At 42.8% G+C, this 19,991-nt stretch overlaps 1 protein-coding gene across 1 annotated transcript in view; it reads left to right on the forward strand.

The window, feature by feature from the left end:
• The window catches only part of Etnk1 (ethanolamine kinase 1), a 43,347-nt gene that overhangs the window by 15,513 nt on the left and 7,843 nt on the right, over positions 1 to 19,991 (forward strand). Inside the window, exons 3-4 of the mRNA XM_090324478.1 lie at positions 10,860 to 11,000; positions 13,454 to 13,596. Of these exons, the coding sequence (XP_090180604.1) occupies positions 10,860 to 11,000; positions 13,454 to 13,596 (284 nt within the window). The remainder of the gene's footprint in view (positions 1 to 10,859; positions 11,001 to 13,453; positions 13,597 to 19,991) is intronic.

Below are 19,991 nucleotides of genomic sequence, written 5' to 3' on the forward strand. Positions count from 1 at the left end.
AGCTGCTTTTTCTCAGAGCTAGCATTCTACCACTTAAGCCACAGCATCAGATCTGGCTTTTTCTGTTTATGTAATACTAAGGAATCGACCCCAGGGCTTCATGTATGCTAGGCAAGCACTCTACCACTAGGCTACATTTGCAACCTTTGCTTAGCTTTCTTTTGAACTACAGCACCACTTCCCACTTTTTTTGAGTACATCATTGGAGATAAAGAGTGTCATGGACTTTCCTATTTGGGTTGGCTTTGAGCATGATCCTCAGATCCCAGCCTCCAGAATAGCTTAGGTCACAGGCGTGTGTGAGCCACCTTGTTTTAAAGTTGGTTTGCTATTTTCTGACCCATGACCCTATTTCTAAGTCACCGTCTCATTGGCTCATCAACATGTCTGGACATTAGATGGACATTGCCTTTTGAGGTTTATGTGACACAGACAATACCTGTCTGCAAGCCTCCCATTTTCTTCTCTGCCTTCTCGAGAAACCAGCTGCTATTAGTCTGAAGTGTGTGTTTGTGTATATGTGTGTACACAGTTGTGTTTCTCTTAGTTTTGCGTTCTGTCACCACCTGGCTTTTCATGAGGTTGCCTGGATTTAAGTGCTGTCACTTCATTTGGGCATCACTTTTTCTGCAGTTCCTGGGGACTGGCATACAAACAGATGCCTTTCTGTATGTATGCTGGCATGTCAGCCAGTGGTTACGTATACCATTGGTTTGTGAGGTGTAGGACCCAGAGTTCCTGTGAAGTAAGAGTAGAGATGGTCACATCTGGTGACGTTTTAGATTGAGGATGAGGCTACTGGTAGTGATGGAAGATTCCAGCAGGTGAAAGGAGAAGGCTTTCCTGGTGCACGCATCAGAACCCTGGCTTCCAGCGTGCCAGCTCCTGGGCTCCAATGCTGCTGTCTTTTCTGACAGTTTCCTCAAGAGTGTCCACCTTGAGTTATAGGAACACCAGTGGTCCTCTTTCTCATAGTGTCAGTCAAGGTCAGTCATGTCTGCTAGCATGGGGTCACGCCTGCAGCACAGCTTGGAGCCTCGGGTGTCACAGGTTCAGGACCTAGGCTTAGACTCCCTGGAGTCCTGGCTGTCCATGCCAGCCTCTGCAGGGCCTTGTCCAGCCACGTGCTGCCGTTTGGCAGGGTTACTCAGTCATCTGATCAGAATCAGTGGGGCACACAGAAAGTCCAGTGACGGACCCCATTCATACCTAGAGGCCAGGGCCCAGTGATGAACCATTCATAACTACATAGAGGCCAGGGCCAGTGATGAACCATTCATAACTAGATAGAGGTCAGGATCCAGTGATGAACCATTCATAACTAGATAGAGGTCAGGGCCAGTGATGAACCATTCATAACTAAATAGAGGTCAGGGTCAGTGATGAACCATTCATAACTAGATAGAGGTCAGGGTCCAGTGATGAACCATTCATAACTAGATAGAGGTCAGGGCCAGTGATGAACCATTCATAACTAGATAGAGGTCAGGGCTAGTGATGAACCATTCATAACTAGATAGAGGTCAGGGCCCAGTGATGAACCATTCATAACTAGATAGAGGTCAGGGCCAGTGATGAACCATTCATAACTAGATAGAGGTCAGGGCCAGTGATGAACCATTCATAACTAGATAGAGGTCAGGGTCCAGTGATGAACCATTCATAACTAGATAGAGGTCAGGGTCAGTGATGAACCATTCATAACTAGATAGAGGTCAGGATCCAGTGATGAACCATTCATAACTAGATAGAGGTCAGGGCCAGTGATGAACCATTCATAACTAGATAGAGGTCAGGGCCAGTGAGGAGCCATTCATAACTAGATAGAGGTCAGGGCCAGTGATGAACCATTCATAACTAGATAGAGGTCAGGGCTAGTGATGAACCATTCATAACTAGATAGAGGTCAGGGTCCAGTGATGAACCATTCATAACTAGATAGAGGTCAGGGCCAGTGATGAACCATTCATAACTAGATAGAGGTCAGGGCTAGTGATGAATCATTCATAACTAGATAGAGGTCAGGGCCAGTGATGAACCATTCATAACTAGATAGAGGTCAGGGTCCAGTGATGAACCATTCATAACTAGATAGAGATCAGGGCCAGTGATGAACCATTCATAACTAGATAGAGGTCAGGGCCAGTGATGAACCATTCATAAGTAGATAGAGGTCAGGGTCCAGTGATGAGCCATTCATAACTAGATAGAGGTCAGGATCCAGTGATGAACCCATTCATAACTAGATAGAGGTCAGGATCCAGTGATGAACCCATTCATAACTAGATAGAGGTCAGGATCCAGTGATGAACCCATTCATAACTAGATAGAGGTCAGGGTCCAGTGATGAACCATTCATAACTAGATAGAGGTCAGGGTCAGTGATGAACCATTCATAACTAGATAGAGGTCAGGGCCAGTGATGAACCATTCATAACTAGATAGAGGTCAGGGTCAGTGATGAACCATTCATAACTAGATAGAGGTCAGGGTCCAGTGATGAACCATTCATAACTAGATAGAGGTCAGGGCCAGTGATGAACCATTCATAACTAGATAGAGGTCAGGGCCAGTGATGAACCATTCATAGCTAGATAGAGGTCAGGGCCAGTGATGAACCATTCATAACTAGATAGAGGTCAGGGCCAGTGATGAACCATTCATAACTAGATAGAGGTCAGGGCCAGTGATGAACCATTCATAACTAGATAGAGGTCAGGGCCAGTGATGAACCATTCATAACTAGATAGAGGTCAGGGCCAGTGATGAACCATTCATAACTAGATAGAGGTCAGGGCCAGTGATGAACCATTCATAACTAGATAGAGGTCAGGGTCAGTGATGAACCATTCATAACTAGATAGAGGTCAGGGCCAGTGATGAACCATTCATAGCTAGATAGAGGTCAGGGGTCAGGGTCAGTGATGAACCATTCATAACTAGATAGAGGTCAGGATCCAGTGATGAACCATTCATAACTAGATAGAGGTCAGGGCCAGTGATGAACCATTCATAACTAGATAGAGGTCAGGGCCAGTGATGAACCATTCATAACTAGATAGAGGTCAGGGTCAGTGATGAACCATTCATAACTAGATAGAGGTCAGGGCCAGTGATGAACCATTCATAGCTAGATAGAGGTCAGGGTCAGTGATGAACCATTCATAACTAGATAGAGGTCAGGGTCCAGTGATGAACCATTCATAACTAGATAGAGGTCAGGGCCAGTGATGAACCATTCATAACTAGATAGAGGTCAGGGCTAGTGATGAATCATTCATAACTAGATAGAGGTCAGGGCCAGTGATGAACCATTCATAACTAGATAGAGGTCAGGGTCCAGTGATGAACCATTCATAACTAGATAGAGGTCAGGGCTAGTGATGAACCATTCATAACTAGATAGAGGTCAGGATCCAGTGATGAACCATTCATAACTAGATAGAGGTCAGGGCTAGTGATGAATCATTCATAACTAGATAGAGGTCAGGGCCAGTGATGAACCATTCATAGCTAGATAGAGGTCAGGGTCAGTGATGAACCATTCATAACTAGATAGAGGTCAGGGCTAGTGATGAATCATTCATAACTAGATAGAGGTCAGGGCCAGTGATGAACCATTCATAGCTAGATAGAGGTCAGGATCCAGTGATGAACCATTCATAACTAGATAGAGGTCAGGGCTAGTGATGAATCATTCATAACTAGATAGAGGTCAGGGCCAGTGATGAACCATTCATAGCTAGATAGAGGTCAGGATCCAGTGATGAACCATTCATAACTAGATAGAGGTCAGGGCTAGTGATGAATCATTCATAACTAGATAGAGGTCAGGGCCAGTGATGAACCATTCATAGCTAGATAGAGGTCAGGATCCAGTGATGAACCATTCATAACTAGATAGAGGTCAGGGCTAGTGATGAATCATTCATAACTAGATAGAGGTCAGGGCCAGTGATGAACCATTCATAACTAGATAGAGGTCAGGGCCAGTGATGAACCATTCATAACTAGATAGAGGTCAGGGCCAGTGATGAACCATTCATAACTAGATAGAGGTCAGGGCTAGTGATGAATCATTCATAACTAGATAGAGGTCAGGGCCAGTGATGAACCATTCATAACTAGATAGAGGTCAGGGTCCAGTGATGAACCATTCATAACTAGATAGAGGTCAGGGCTAGTGATGAACCATTCATAACTAGATAGAGGTCAGGATCCAGTGATGAACCATTCATAACTAGATAGAGGTCAGGGCTAGTGATGAATCATTCATAACTAGATAGAGGTCAGGGCCAGTGATGAACCATTCATAACTAGATAGAGGTCAGGGCCAGTGATGAACCATTCATAACTAGATAGAGGTCAGGGCCAGTGATGAACCATTCATAACTAGATAGAGGTCAGGGCCAGTGATGAACCATTCATAACTAGATAGAGGTCAGGGCCAGTGATGAACCATTCATAACTAGATAGAGGTCAGGGCCAGTGATGAACCATTCATAACTAGATAGAGGTCAGGGTCAGTGATGAACCATTCATAACTAGATAGAGGTCAGGGCCAGTGATGAACCATTCATAGCTAGATAGAGGTCAGGGTCAGTGATGAACCATTCATAACTAGATAGAGGTCAGGATCCAGTGATGAACCATTCATAACTAGATAGAGGTCAGGGCCAGTGATGAACCATTCATAACTAGATAGAGGTCAGGGCCAGTGATGAACCATTCATAACTAGATAGAGGTCAGGGTCAGTGATGAACCATTCATAACTAGATAGAGGTCAGGGCCAGTGATGAACCATTCATAGCTAGATAGAGGTCAGGGTCAGTGATGAACCATTCATAACTAGATAGAGGTCAGGGTCCAGTGATGAACCATTCATAACTAGATAGAGGTCAGGGCCAGTGATGAACCATTCATAACTAGATAGAGGTCAGGGCTAGTGATGAATCATTCATAACTAGATAGAGGTCAGGGCCAGTGATGAACCATTCATAACTAGATAGAGGTCAGGGTCCAGTGATGAACCATTCATAACTAGATAGAGGTCAGGGCTAGTGATGAACCATTCATAACTAGATAGAGGTCAGGATCCAGTGATGAACCATTCATAACTAGATAGAGGTCAGGGCTAGTGATGAATCATTCATAACTAGATAGAGGTCAGGGCCAGTGATGAACCATTCATAACTAGATAGAGGTCAGGGTCCAGTGATGAACCATTCATAACTAGATAGAGGTCAGGGCCAGTGATGAACCATTCATAACTAGATAGAGGTCAGGGCCAGTGATGAACCATTCATAACTAGATAGAGGTCAGGGCCAGTGATGAACCATTCATAACTAGATAGAGGTCAGGGCTAGTGATGAACCATTCATAACTAGATAGAGGTCAGGGCCAGTGATGAACCATTCATAACTAGATAGAGGTCAGGGCCAGTGATGAACCATTCATAGCTAGATAGAGGTCAGGGCCAGTGATGAATCATTCATAGCTAGATAGAGGTCAGGGCCAGTGATGAGCCATTCATAACTAGATAGAGGTCAGGGCCAGTGATGAACCATTCATAACTAGATAGAGGTCAGGGCCAGTGATGAACCATTCATAGCTAGATAGAGGTCAGGATCCAGTGATGAGCCATTCATAACTAGATAGAGGTCAGGCCTAGTGATGAACCATTCATAACTAGATAGAGGTCAGGGTCCAGTGATGAACCATTCATAACTAGATAGAGGTCAGGGTCCAGTGATGAACCATTCATAACTAGATAGAGGTCAGGGCCAGTGATGAGCCATTCATAACTAGATAGAGGTCAGGGCCAGTGATGAACCATTCATAGCTAGATAGAGGTCAGGATCCAGTGATGAGCCATTCATAACTAGATAGAGGTCAGGCCTATTGATGAACCATTCATAACTAGATAGAGGTCAGGGTCCAGTGATGAACCATTCATAACTAGATAGAGGTCAGGGTCCAGTGATGAACCATTCATAACTAGATAGAGGTCAGGGCCAGTGATGAACCATTCATAACTAGATAGAGGTCAGGGCCAGTGATGAACCATTCATAGCTAGAGGTCAGGGCCAGTGATGAACCATTCATAACTAGATAGAGGTCAGGGCCAGTGATGAACCATTCATAACTAGATAGAGGTCAGGGTCAGTGATGAACCATTCATAACTAGATAGAGGTCAGGGCCAGTGATGAACCATTCATAGCTAGATAGAGGTCAGGGTCAGTGATGAACCATTCATAACTAGATAGAGGTCAGGGTCCAGTGATGAACCATTCATAACTAGATAGAGGTCAGGGCCAGTGATGAACCATTCATAACTAGATAGAGGTCAGGGCTAGTGATGAATCATTCATAACTAGATAGAGGTCAGGGCCAGTGATGAACCATTCATAACTAGATAGAGGTCAGGGTCCAGTGATGAACCATTCATAACAAGATAGAGGTCAGGGCTAGTGATGAACCATTCATAACTAGATAGAGGTCAGGATCCAGTGATGAACCATTCATAACTAGATAGAGGTCAGGGCTAGTGATGAATCATTCATAACTAGATAGAGGTCAGGGCCAGTGATGAACCATTCATAACTAGATAGAGGTCAGGGTCTAGTGATGAACCATTCATAACTAGATAGAGGTCAGGGCCAGTGATGAACCATTCATAACTAGATAGAGGTCAGGGCCAGTGATGAACCATTCATAACTAGATAGAGGTCAGGGTCCAGTGATGAACCATTCATAACTAGATAGAGGTCAGGGTCCAGTGATGAACCATTCATAACTAGATAGAGGTCAGGGCCAGTGATGAGCCATTCATAACTAGATAGAGGTCAGGGCCAGTGATGAACCATTCATAGCTAGATAGAGGTCAGGATCCAGTGATGAGCCATTCATAACTAGATAGAGGTCAGGCCTATTGATGAACCATTCATAACTAGATAGAGGTCAGGGTCCAGTGATGAACCATTCATAACTAGATAGAGGTCAGGGTCCAGTGATGAACCATTCATAACTAGATAGAGGTCAGGGCCAGTGATGAACCATTCATAACTAGATAGAGGTCAGGGCCAGTGATGAACCATTCATAGCTAGATAGAGGTCAGGGCCAGTGATGAACCATTCATAACTAGATAGAGGTCAGGGCCAGTGATGAACCATTCATAACTAGATAGAGGTCAGGGCCAGTGATGAACCATTCATAGCTAGATAGAGGTCAGGGCCAGTGATGAACCATTCATAACTAAATAGAGGTCAGGGCCAGTGATGAACCATTCATAACTAGATAGAGGTCAGGGTCAGTGATGAACCATTCATAACTAGATAGAGGTCAGGGCCAGTGATGAACCATTCATAGCTAGATAGAGGTCAGGGTCAGTGATGAACCATTCACAACTAGATAGAGGTCAGGGTCCAGTGATGAACCATTCATAACTAGATAGAGGTCAGGGCCAGTGATGAACCATTCATAACTAGATAGAGGTCAGGGCTAGTGATGAACCATTCATAGCTAGATAGACATCAGGGCCAGTGATGAACCATTCATAACTAGATAGAGGTCAGGGCCAGTGATGAACCATTCATAACTAGATAGAGGTCAGGGTCAGTGATGAACCATTCATAACTAGATAGAGGTCAGGGCCAGTGATGAACCATTCATAGCTAGATAGAGGTCAGGGTCAGTGATGAACCATTCATAACTAGATAGAGGTCAGGGTCCAGTGATGAACCATTCATAACTAGATAGAGGTCAGGGCCAGTGATGAACCATTCATAACTAGATAGAGGTCAGGGCTAGTGATGAATCATTCATAACTAGATAGAGGTCAGGGCCAGTGATGAACCATTCATAACTAGATAGAGGTCAGGGTCCAGTGATGAACCATTCATAACTAGATAGAGGTCAGGGCTAGTGATGAACCATTCATAACTAGATAGAGGTCAGGATCCAGTGATGAACCATTCATAACTAGATAGAGGTCAGGGCTAGTGATGAATCATTCATAACTAGATAGAGGTCAGGGCCAGTGATGAACCATTCATAACTAGATAGAGGTCAGGGCCAGTGATGAACCATTCATAACTAGATAGAGGTCAGGGCCAGTGATGAACCATTCATAACTAGATAGAGGTCAGGGCTAGTGATGAACCATTCATAACTAGATAGAGGTCAGGGCCAGTGATGAACCATTCATAACTAGATAGAGGTCAGGGCCAGTGATGAACCATTCATAACTAGATAGAGGTCAGGGCCAGTGATGAACCATTCATAACTAGATAGAGGTCAGGGCCAGTGATGAACCATTCATAACTAGATAGAGGTCAGGGCCAGTGATGAACCATTCATAACTAGATAGAGGTCAGGGCCAGTGATGAACCATTCATAACTAGATAGAGGTCAGGGTCAGTGATGAACCATTCATAACTAGATAGAGGTCAGGGCCAGTGATGAACCATTCATAGCTAGATAGAGGTCAGGGTCAGTGATGAACCATTCATAACTAGATAGAGGTCAGGATCCAGTGATGAACCATTCATAACTAGATAGAGGTCAGGGCCAGTGATGAACCATTCATAACTAGATAGAGGTCAGGGCCAGTGATGAACCATTCATAACTAGATAGAGGTCAGGGCCAGTGATGAACCATTCATAACTAGATAGAGGTCAGGGCCAGTGATGAACCATTCATAGCTAGATAGAGGTCAGGGTCAGTGATGAACCATTCATAACTAGATAGAGGTCAGGGTCCAGTGATGAACCATTCATAACTAGATAGAGGTCAGGGCCAGTGATGAACCATTCATAACTAGATAGAGGTCAGGGCTAGTGATGAATCATTCATAACTAGATAGAGGTCAGGGCCAGTGATGAACCATTCATAACTAGATAGAGGTCAGGGTCCAGTGATGAACCATTCATAACTAGATAGAGGTCAGGGCTAGTGATGAACCATTCATAACTAGATAGAGGTCAGGATCCAGTGATGAACCATTCATAACTAGATAGAGGTCAGGGCTAGTGATGAATCATTCATAACTAGATAGAGGTCAGGGCCAGTGATGAACCATTCATAACTAGATAGAGGTCAGGGTCCAGTGATGAACCATTCATAACTAGATAGAGGTCAGGGCCAGTGATGAACCATTCATAACTAGATAGAGGTCAGGGCCAGTGATGAACCATTCATAGCTAGATAGAGGTCAGGGCCAGTGATGAGCCATTCATAACTAGATAGAGGTCAGGGCCAGTGATGAACCATTCATAACTAGATAGAGGTCAGGGCCAGTGATGAACCATTCATAGCTAGATAGAGGTCAGGATCCAGTGATGAGCCATTCATAACTAGATAGAGGTCAGGCCTAGTGATGAACCATTCATAACTAGATAGAGGTCAGGGTCCAGTGATGAACCATTCATAACTAGATAGAGGTCAGGGTCCAGTGATGAACCATTCATAACTAGATAGAGGTCAGGGTCAGTGATGAACCATTCATAACTAGATAGAGGTCAGGGCCAGTGATGAACCATTCATAACTAGATAGAGGTCAGGGTCCAGTGATGAACCATTCATAACTAGATAGAGGTCAGGGTCAGTGATGAACCATTCATAACTAGATAGAGGTCAGGATCCAGTGATGAACCATTCATAACTAGATAGAGGTCAGGGCCAGTGATGAACCATTCATAACTAGATAGAGGTCAGGGTCCAGTGATGAACCATTCATAACTAGATAGAGGTCAGGGTCAGTGATGAACCATTCATAACTAGATAGAGGTCAGGTTCCAGTGATGAACCATTCATAACTAGATAGAGGTCAGGGCCAGTGATGAACCATTCATAACTAGATAGAGGTCAGGATCCAGTGATGAACCATTCATAACTAGATAGAGGTCAGGATCCAGTGATGAACCATTCATAACTAGATAGAGGTCAGGATGCAGTGATGAACCATTCATAACTAGATAGAGGTCAGGGCCAGTGATGAACCATTCATAAGTAGATAGAGGTCAGGGTCCAGTGATGAGCCATTCATAACTAGATAGAGGTCAGGATCCAGTGATGAACCCATTCATAACTAGATAGAGGTCAGGGCCAGTGATGAACCATTCATAAGTAGATAGAGGTCAGGGTCCAGTGATGAGCCATTCATAACTAGATAGAGGTCAGGATCCAGTGATGAACCATTCATAACTAGATAGAGGTCAGGGCTAGTGATGAACCATTCATAGCTAGATAGAGGTCAGGGCCAGTGATGAACCATTCATAACTAGATAGAGGTCAGGGCCAGTGATGAACCATTCATAACTAGATAGAGGTCAGGGCCAGTGATGAACCATTCATAACTAGATAGAGGTCAGGGCCAGTGATGAACCATTCATAACTAGATAGAGGTCAGGGCCAGTGATGAACCATTCATAACTAGATAGAGGTCAGGGCCAGTGATGAACCGTTCATAACTAGATAGAGGTCAGGGTCAGTGATGAACCATTCATAACTAGATAGAGGTCAGGGCCAGTGATGAACCATTCATAACTAGATAGAGGTCAGGGCCAGTGATGAACCGTTCATAACTAGATAGAGGTCAGGGCCAGTGATTAACCATTCATAACTAGATAGAGGTCAGGGCCAGTGATGAACCATTCATAACTAGACCTCACTGTCTGATCAGATATTGAGAGGAGGGTGTTTTGCTTTGCTTCAGCAGGGCTCTTGCTACAACTAGAGTTCTACTAGAAAATACACAGGTTTGCCCAGGAGGCTGTTGTGAATACTGACCACAAGCTTGGAGAAGAACCTTCTCAGTGGACGTGAACTTGTTTTCCTTGCTGTTGTTCTATACAGGCTCATAGCTCGTCAGCTTGCCAAAATCCATGCTATCCACGCACACAATGGCTGGATCCCCAAATCGAATCTGTGGCTGAAGATGGGAAAATATTTCTCTCTCATTCCTACAGGATTCGCCGACGAAGAGCTTAATAAAAGGTACGTTTATTTTTATGTGTTTTCTTAGGGGGTGGGAGGAGGGCTTGCCCTCAGTTTGCTGCCAGCTTTCCTTTGGCATTGTGTGAACTGTTTTATATCTCTGTGCTTTGGCTTCTGCTGGTCTCCCCCCCCCCCCAATCACCCTGCTCCACAAGAGATAAAACACAGATTATTTGTTCCAGAATAGTTGGAATACAAAGGCACGTTGTTGGGAGATCCTTTCAAAAAATGGTTCAAAGCTGACTGACAAAACCGCCTCAGTGTTAGTATTAGAGGCTACTAAAACGGAAGACAGTGAGGTTGCTTTCTGCTTTTCTGGGACTGTTTACGGTTGAATGTTCATTTCCTGGGAATTCATTTAGCCAGCTTTTAAATACTGGTTCTGGCATTCTGTTATTTTATGTAAATTGTTTTTTTGGGGGGGATGTTGGCATGTGCATTGGCTGCTCAACTTTAGGACCTTGGGCTTGATAAGAAGCAGCCGCCTCCTCCTTTATTTTGGACAGTCTTGGGGACTGAACTCAAGGATGGAGCACTGTCCTTGGGCTTTCTCAGGGCTCGTGCTCTAGCACTTGGTCCACAGCACCCCTCTATGTATGTGGTACTGAGGAATCGAACCCAGGTGTTTGTGCATGCTAGGCACGCCCTCTACCACTGGGCCAAACGCCTGGCCAGCCCTTTTGTTTTTGAGGCAGTTTAAAGATAGAATACAAGGATTATGTTGGGAAGTTTTGGAGAAGAGTGTCATAGTAGAGGAAATAAGGTAGAAAGCAGCTGGGTAGACACAGTGAGCAGTGGGAGATCCAGAGCATGCTGGGACTTGGAGGAGGGAGGCGGGTAATACTTTGGGAGATAGGGAAGAACCCAGAGCAGCCGGTGGTGGTGAATTGAAAGACAGCTTTGTGAGCCGGTGGTGATGCTGAGGCTCGGAGGCCATCAGAGCCTGTTTTTCTTGATTGTTTTTTTTACCTGGAGTTCACCCAGACACAACACAGTGTGGGACGAGGGGCCGTGACCTGTGGCTTTGTCCTCACAGTACCTTGCCCCGTCCTGGCCCCACTCCTTTGAGGACATTGTGCGGAAGGGCGTGCTTGCTCACACAAGTAGATAAGGGTGTGTACCAGGTTCAGTTTTCTGATTTATAGCTGTGTATAGTAATCTGTTGGCTTTTCTGAACATTGAACTAACTCAATGCTGTATGGTGTATTCACTCTTCTTAACTTGATGATAGATGTCAGTAATAATGCAGTATGGTCAGTGAGATATTAATAATTACTCCATAATTAATCATGTTAGGAACTTAATAGATGTTATTAGATAACAATATACTTCAGTCTTAGTTTTCTTACCCTCTATGAAATGGAGATAAATATGTAAACCATTTAAAATATTATTGCTGGAAGTAGAGGTGTGGCTCGCGTCTGTCATCCCAGAAACTCAGGAGGCTGAGATCTGAGGATCAGGGTTCAAAGCCAGCTCGGGCAGGAAAGTTCTCCATGAGACTCTGATCTCCAGCTAATCAGCAAAGAGACAGATGTGGGGTTGAGGCTGACCTATAGTATGAGCCTTGAGCAAAAGAGCTAAGCAAGAGCGTGAAGCTCGGGCCGGCAGTTTGGCCTAGTGATAGAGCGTTTGCCTAGCATGCTCGAAGACCCGGGTTCGATTCCTTGGTACCACATACATAGAAAAAAGCCAGAAGTGGTGCTAAGGCTCAAGTGGTAGAGCTCTAGCCTTGAGAAAAATCCAAGGACAGTGCTCAGGACCTGAACTTAAGCCCAGGACTGGCAAAAAAAAAAAAAAGAGTGTGAAGCTCTGAACTCAGGGCTCTGTACATGTATGTGCACGCTCACACACAGCACATATCAACATTACCTTTAAATGTTAAAATATACACACAATACTCTTTCCCCAGCTTTTTAGTGTTCACTTTCTTAGATTACGCTAGCTTTTCTACCCAAAAGTTTAACCAGTGCTTAGTTTTCCTTTCTTCCTAACTTTTATGATAAACTTGTCTGAAAGTTCATTATAAAAGTTTTCTTTATTTTAGCTCTCAGAATACATTCTTCTTCTGTTGATTTCAGGAGTTTGTGCATTTAGATGGACAGAATTGGTTCAGAATAGATTTTTTTTTGGTCTCTTTAGCCCAAGGCTACTTACTGCCCTGCTTCTGGGCTTGGGCGTTACACCTGAGCTCTTCAGCTCAAGGCTACCACCCTATACCTTGAGTCACAGCCCCACTTCGAGTTTTCTAGTGGTTAATTGGAGATATGAGTCTCATGGTCTTTAGTGCCTGGGCTGGCTTTGAACCGTCCGTGATCCTCAGATCTCAGCCTCCTGAGTGGTTAGGATTACAGGCGTGAGCTACGGCGCCCGGCTCAGAATAGGTTTTAACTCTTTAAAGTTTAAAGCGTGTCACAAAGATGAACAAGATGTAACTCTTTTTACACAAAAAGGTTCCTAAGTGATATTCCAAGCTCTCAGCTTCTTCAGGAAGAGATGACGTGGCTGAAAGACGTTCTCTCTAACTTGGGCTCACCCGTTGTGCTTTGCCATAATGACTTATTGTGTAAAAATATCATCTACAATGAGAAAGAAGGTAGGTATTCGACCTTAGCAGTAAGTAAAGTTGACTTCTATATATTTAATGGCCCTTGGATATTTGTACCAAGTAAGATAAATGTATTTCAAATGCACCCATGAAAAATGTGCCTGAAAACTTTAAAAATATTTCCTTTATAGATGATAAAGGCACAATAACTGATAAATTAGAAGTCTATTCTGCATATCTGTATAAAGTATGTTGGTTTGTTAGAGTCAGTTTGTGGATCTTGTTTTTTTTTTTTAAGTGGAAAATGAAATGATTTTGTTTATATAAAATGTTAAAACCTATTGGTAAGTCATGATTTGAGAGTGTCCTTGCTTGTAAGGGGGGTCTTGAAATAAGCTTGTTGACATGAAAGTTGTTATTTCTGTGTCCACATGAACTGTCTTGTTAAGGTGGTAGACAGTGTAGCTTGGAGCGGGTCTCTGGGTTTTCCATTACTTTTGCCAGGCTGACGAGGTAGATGTTCTGAGAAAGCTCTTTATACAGTCGTTCACATCCATAGTTGCTAAACTAATAACCAAGGAGCTTAGGTAAATGGTTTTAATCTTTCCTTGAGGGAGACATTGGATACCTTTTGGTTTAATGCTTGTTCTGCAAATATGCAGATCTCAGTATATTCAAATTGTGTTTTCCAATTAAAGAAACATTTGGTTGTATTGTAACATGGGGAAAAGTGGGTTGAGGTCTGGTTGCTAAGTGGTAGATGCCCTTCAGATACCAAATCGAAATCTTTATATACCTCTAAATATTTATATGTATTTTATTTATTTACTAAGCACCTTGCCTAGCAGGTGCGCTTTCTACTCGAGCTCCCCAGCCCTTCAATTTTGTTAAAAGATTATGCTCATAACCACTATGCCTTTTTACAGGCAGCTAGTTTTTGGGGTGGTCTTTAGGGATGGGAGCCCAGAGTTTCAGCCAGGAATGTGTGGTTCTGGGCATACTTTAGCCAAAGAATGCCCCGTAGTCCTAATAGCCTGAAATGAGCGGTTACAACCCTTCTTGTAATGTGCATTATTAATGCTTATAGTTAAAGTCAACTTAAACACATCTGGTGCAAAACATGTTTGAGTGTCTCTTATGTTTTACATTTTAAGGTGGATTGGAGGTCATATTTAAAAAGCATACTGAGTCGATATCTCTAAAAAATACTGCAGTTTTTCTATGCAGTCTTTAAAAAATTATATTTAAAATTTTGAGTATACTCTAAAAATTCAGTACTTGACACTGTCCTTATAAAGAGTGACTTGTTTTTTTTTTATAGTAATGTGTAATTGGCATGGTATATGTACCCTGAAGTGTAAAAAAGTAACCAAATCTCAATGCCATTTGTGAAATGACATTCGTTATTCACTAAAGCAATGTATTAGCTTGTAGTTCAGTTCAAGATCTAAGTAATTGTATACACGTGGTATATAATGAAATTTTAGGCAAAGGACTTCATCTTACATTTGAAGTGGACACTCAGCTTTATTTTTAACTGCAGTTAATCAAAGAGGATCTGTTCTTTCCTTTGGAATACAATTTTAATCCTTCATCTTTTTATTTTCATAAGTTTTTTGTTTGCATATCCATTTCACAGAGCAAACTTGTTTATTAAAATTTGAAATAATGGGCCAAAATGAGCAGATTAATTTCGTCACAGGACCAAAAAATCAGATTACTTCGGAATAGCTGTTTCATGATTTCCTCTAAACAGTTCTCAGAGTGTCAAGTAAAATTTTGAAGGTTTAATTTGGCTCTAGGAGGTCAGTATTTTCCATCAGCATAAGAGGTACTGCTTGACTTCTTTCTGTCTTGATTTTTCATCCTATCTACCCCCAAAATTATGTAGCCCCACAAATGCAACTATTTTGATACACTTTCAAAGAATTCTTTTTTTTTTCCTTCCCTGTTCCAGAGTTTAAACTCAGTGTCTCAAGCTCTCGAGCTCCCACTCAGAGCTCTACTCGTTGAGCCACATTTCTACCCTGGCTTTTTGCTGGATAATGGAAATGAAGTCTTTAGACTTAAAAATTATTATTATTATTATTATTATTTTCATACCAGGCTGGCTTTGAAACGCTGTCCTCTGGGTGTCAGCCTGCTGAGTTGTAGCTACGATCACAGATGCGTACATGGCTGCTCTGCTGTCCAATTTCCAATGGACATCCTTTTTGTACCACCTGTCTCTTTGTGTGTGTGTGTGTGTGTGTGTGGTTTTGTTTTGTGTTTTCATTACCAAGAAGTCTTGTCTGTTAGGCCTTGTGGCATATCCAGCCACCTCCTCATACATGTCCTCGAGGGAAACAGGGCTGGCAAGGCCAGCTGACTAGACTAATTGTGAGAAGCCGTTCCTGCTGGGGTTAGGCTGTGACTGGGGAGCTGACAGGATAGGGTAGATTCCTTCAGGCTTTGGGGGTCAGTGGAGACAACGTGCCCCGTGCGCTTTGCACTTGGTGAACCCCCCAAACCATCACAGCGGGATGGGCTGGCCCAGCCCCCCTTCCCCTCACCTAGCACAGGGAAGCAGAGCGCATGGAACCCCAGTCTCGTCACCCTCTCCCGAGATCCACTTAGGTAAGGCGCACCACTCTCCATCCATCTGTTCACCTGACCCTTCCCATGTATTATAACAGGATCTGGGAATGTTGTCAGGCCTTCAGAGCTGGGTGTGGCAGAGCATGGCTGTAGTCCCAGCTCACTGGGAGACCAAGACAGTTCCAGACCAGCCTAGGAAGCGTGGTGAAGGCCCTGTTTCCTTTCAAAGCAACCCGAAGCGCTTGAGCTTGAGCATGGCATTCAGGAGCTCTTTGTCGTGTTGATGTCTGTGACTCAAGACCAGCCATCCAGTTTTAGTGAAGAGTAATGCTAGTCCACTGTTGCCCTCTTTCTGGACAGTAGCAGAAAACACCCCCGCATCATGCAGGAAAAAACTGCATTAAGGAAGAGTGACCTAAAATAGTTAATTTTTAAGTAATAGTCATTTAAAAAAAACTCATGCATGTAGGCCTATTGTGGTCAGAAATACCCCTACTCCACCTTTACATTTTCTGCCTGTTTTTTTTTTTTTCTCCCTGACCTGCGACATAGTTCTTACCATGCCAGCAGATTCTCTCTGCAGACCCACTCCATTCCACGAGCATTGGTGGGCGGGGGGATGGACGGTGTGATGGGTGGAAACACAAACGCCTTCAGGAGCCGGGTCTCTTGGGGGGAGGAGGAGGAGGAGGAGGAGGAGGAGGAAGGTGGTGGTAGGGTCAGAGAGGCTGGCCTGCCCACGGGAGACCGTGCTCAGGCTGGCTCTGTGGAGGACAGAAAACCCTGGCTATTCCCGTGTGAATGGTCTGTTTGTCCTCCATCTCCTTTCATATGACTTGCAGATGTGGCTGGGTTTTCTAGTCCTCCTCTTTTTCTACCCTTTCCACCCTAGCACAAAATAAAGGAGTCTACACAGAAGTGTTAGCCATAGGTCATATATGACATATGTATTATTATTTTTTGGCCAATCCTGGCCTTGAGCTCAGGGCCTGAGCACTGTCCTTGTTTTTTTCTCAAGGCTTAAAGCTCTACCACCTGAGCCTCAGCACCACTTCTGTTTTTTTTTTCTATGTATGTGATACTTACGAATCGAACCCAGGTCTTTGTCCATGCTAGGCAAGCACTCTACCACTAGGCCATGCTCCTGGCCCATATATATATATGTATATGTATATATACACACATATATACATATATAATCTTTTAAAGTTTGCTTTATAAGTTATTATTATCATTTTTTTTTGCCAGTCCTGGGCTTGAGCTCAGGGCCTGAGCACTGTTCTTGGACTTTCTCTAGGCTAGAACTCTACCACTTGAGCCTCAGCACCATTTCCGGCTTTTTCTATATATGTGGTACCAAGGAATCGAACCCAGGTCTTCGTGCATGCTAGGCAAGCACTTTAACCACTAGGCCAAACTTGCAGCCCTTTATAAGTATTTTTACAGGATGGAAAACCACTTGTCTACTGAGATGTAAGTAGTTTAACTGTAGATTTTTTTTTTTAAAGCTTAGAGCTATATAATATACAGAAAAACATGAAGCTTTGAAACCATGTTTATCACATGCTTTACCCATTGTGTGTTTGTATGTGTATGTCTGCCACCAAGTACGTGAAATAAAAGGTGCTAGCTCCTGCACTAGTGGGTGTTTTTAGAGAATCTTTTGAGAATCTAGAAAATTTGAGAATATTCCCTTAAATCACACACATGACCATCAGTTACGTAAAACTTGTAGGTAGTTTTCTCATCTTTCCACACCGACCCTCTCGACTGTGTTACTAATTGTGTTCTAAGCATACCTCTATGTAACGGGAAAATTTCAGAACCCAGAAGCTCAAATTATAAGAACGTGCGGAGAGGGAAAGAATTTACAAAATCCTGTAATTTGATTTTTTTTTTGTGTGTCTGTTTTTATTTTTGGTTCTGGCACCTACACGACACCTCTTTGTCACGTCCCACTCAGTTGCAGAATCTTAAATTTAAGGTTGAGTTCCACTTCGTTTGTAATGGTTTGAAGCGAAAGAAAAAGAATAGCGAATGCAGATTTTTTTTTTTAAAAAACAAAACGAAACAAAACTTTTTTTCTTTCCTTTTAAGCTGTGTGTGTTGTAAACTGTGAGTTTGCCAAATTTTCTTCATCTGCTGCAGATTAGGTAGTGCCCCATGGGGCACCATTGTTAGCGCACGATGGACGGGGCTACTGCATCACTTGTTCACTTGCACGGAGTCTGGTAACAGCCTCATCTGTATCTTCTTAGCCTCTTTTCCTTCTTTTGTTAAAAAAAAAAGAACTTTCATTATTTGTAAACATTGCATTTAAGAGTTAAAAAGCAAAAGGCTAGTGTTAATGGATTAATGCTACTCTGAAAAAAAAAAAGAAAGTCACTGTTAGAAAATGATCAGACAGAAAAGGATTTTTTTCTTTTTTTTTTTCTTTTTAAAAAAAAGATCTCTGTCTTGATAAGTAAATGGGGTTGAGAAACAGGCATGTGTGGTGTTTTTTGTTTTTTTGTTTTTTGTTTTTTTAAACCTGCTGTTATAACTCGTATTGGCCAAATGCTAAGTTAGAACTTGGAAAAAATGGAAGCTTTTATTAGTTATGTGGCCAAAGTTATCTTAATCCTTCAGGACTAGGCTGTGTATTTTTATTGGCATGTAACAGTTGATATGAGCTCTACATGTGTTTGTGCTTTAAAGAGCGAAAAGAATCAACAGCTGTGATTTAAAGAAGGACGATAGAATGCTTTGGGGCACTCAGTGGTGAATCACTCTTGGTAAATCTTATATATCTTTTTTTTTCTTTAAAATTTTTTTGAAGGCCCATGGCTAGGTCCTTTTCTGAATCTATACCTAAAATCTCCTTATGGATTGTTTTGTACAAAGAAAACTGGAGTATTTTCCTCCATCACTACTATTTCTTGTAAAGAAGGAAAGAAAAAGTCACTTGTCCAGCACCTGTAATAAACCAGCTTGAATGTTTTGCTTTGGTTTGTTTCTTGCCTTCTGTACCCCGCCCCAGTCCCCTTTTGCTTGTACAGTTCTTGGGGGTGACATCTGGGCAAGTTCCTGGCTCTTCACTGTTGCATACACACGTTTAGAATTATATTCAATGCAGACCTGCTTTATAAAATGTTTTGCTCGCTTTTGTGTAAAATCCTACACTTGCCATAACTTTTTTTTTTTTGGTGTGTATGTGTGATGTAATAGTTTTTCTTTGTGCTTGCCTAGAATCCACCTAACTTCCCTGAATGAAATTTACAAGTGTGTGCAAAGATGTTCAAGTTCAAAAGCTTAGTAGGTAGATCCAGTTACCTCAGCTTGGCGTTCACAGGGCAGGGACATAGTTTGTCCTTGGTCACATGTCCCTTCAACTCCTTCTGGCCTAGACAGTGACTTACCTTTACCTTTTTTTTTGCCCCCTCTTTTGTTGTTTATATGGAGCCTTGTATGTTATTAAAACAATCCGACCAAAGTATGTACTGAGACTTTTAAAGGAGCCCTTAGGAATATTTTGTAGGGATGTAGAGAGAGGAGAAAATACCCTCTGAAGAATTGTAATAAAACATCTGTGTAGCCAAGTCAAGACGAGGACTTCTTAGCTTATGTAAACATTTCTCACAAGCATCAAAACCAGCTCCTTTGTGTTTTATCTTTTTAGAAAAGATGAAATAAACCCTTAATGTATACTGCAAAGATGTCAGGATGTGGATGTGCTCTACAGCATTTCAGCTAAGCACGTGAACATGCCACTTGTTAGACTCATGAGGGGCCAAACTCATCAGCAAGATTATGACAGCATTCCTGTAGTACTCAGGGCTGGTGTAGTTTACGTTTGATTTGCCTAAGGGCGTAATCTTGCCAGTTTA

This window comes from Megascapheus bottae, chromosome 35, assembly GCF_031878675.1.
Source record: "Megascapheus bottae isolate mThoBot1 chromosome 35, mThoBot2.hap1, whole genome shotgun sequence".
NCBI lineage: Eukaryota > Metazoa > Chordata > Mammalia > Rodentia > Geomyidae > Megascapheus > Megascapheus bottae.